General features: G+C 67.4%; 2 protein-coding genes across 2 annotated transcripts in view; both read right to left on the bottom strand.

The window, feature by feature from the left end:
• EMH_0048110 (uncharacterized protein) overlaps positions 1 to 77 on the bottom strand; it is a gene marked incomplete at both ends in the record, with an annotated part of 3,625 nt that extends 3,548 nt beyond the window's left edge. The window contains one exon of the mRNA XM_013496366.1: positions 2 to 77. Within this exon, the coding sequence (XP_013351820.1) occupies positions 2 to 77 (76 nt within the window). The remainder of the gene's footprint in view (position 1) is intronic.
• A 180-nt stretch (positions 78 to 257) lies between these two features.
• Positions 258 to 301, bottom strand: part of EMH_0048100 (uncharacterized protein) — a gene marked incomplete at both ends in the record, with an annotated part of 1,239 nt that continues 1,195 nt past the window's right edge. The window contains one exon of the mRNA XM_013496365.1: positions 258 to 301. Coding sequence (XP_013351819.1) covers positions 258 to 301 — 44 coding nt within the window.

The raw sequence follows: 301 nt of genomic DNA, 5'->3' as shown, positions 1-301 counted from the left end.
CTGCTGCTGGCTGAGCTGCTGCTGGAGCAGCAGCAAACAAACGAAACAGCCGCACCAGCTGCCGAAGCTCCCCGCATACTTTCTCTCTAAATTGACTCATCACCTCACCACATACACCAGGGGGGCCCCCAGAGGGGCCCCCCGAGGGGCCCCCCCCCGAGGGGGCCCCCCCTGGGGGGCCCCCCCCTGAGGGGCCCCCAGTAGCTGCACTATCGCTTTCCGCATCGTGGGGGCCCCCAGGCTGATGGGGGGCCCCCCTATGTAGGTATTTCCCTGTTTCTTGGGGGCCCCCGTTGAGCCG

Source organism: Eimeria mitis, genomic scaffold (assembly GCF_000499745.2).
Source record: "Eimeria mitis Houghton genomic scaffold, Emh_scaff2063, whole genome shotgun sequence".
Classification (NCBI taxonomy): domain Eukaryota; phylum Apicomplexa; class Conoidasida; order Eucoccidiorida; family Eimeriidae; genus Eimeria; species Eimeria mitis.
The sequence above is the reverse complement of the archived record's forward strand: the minus strand, read 5'-3'. Positions and strand labels throughout refer to the sequence as shown.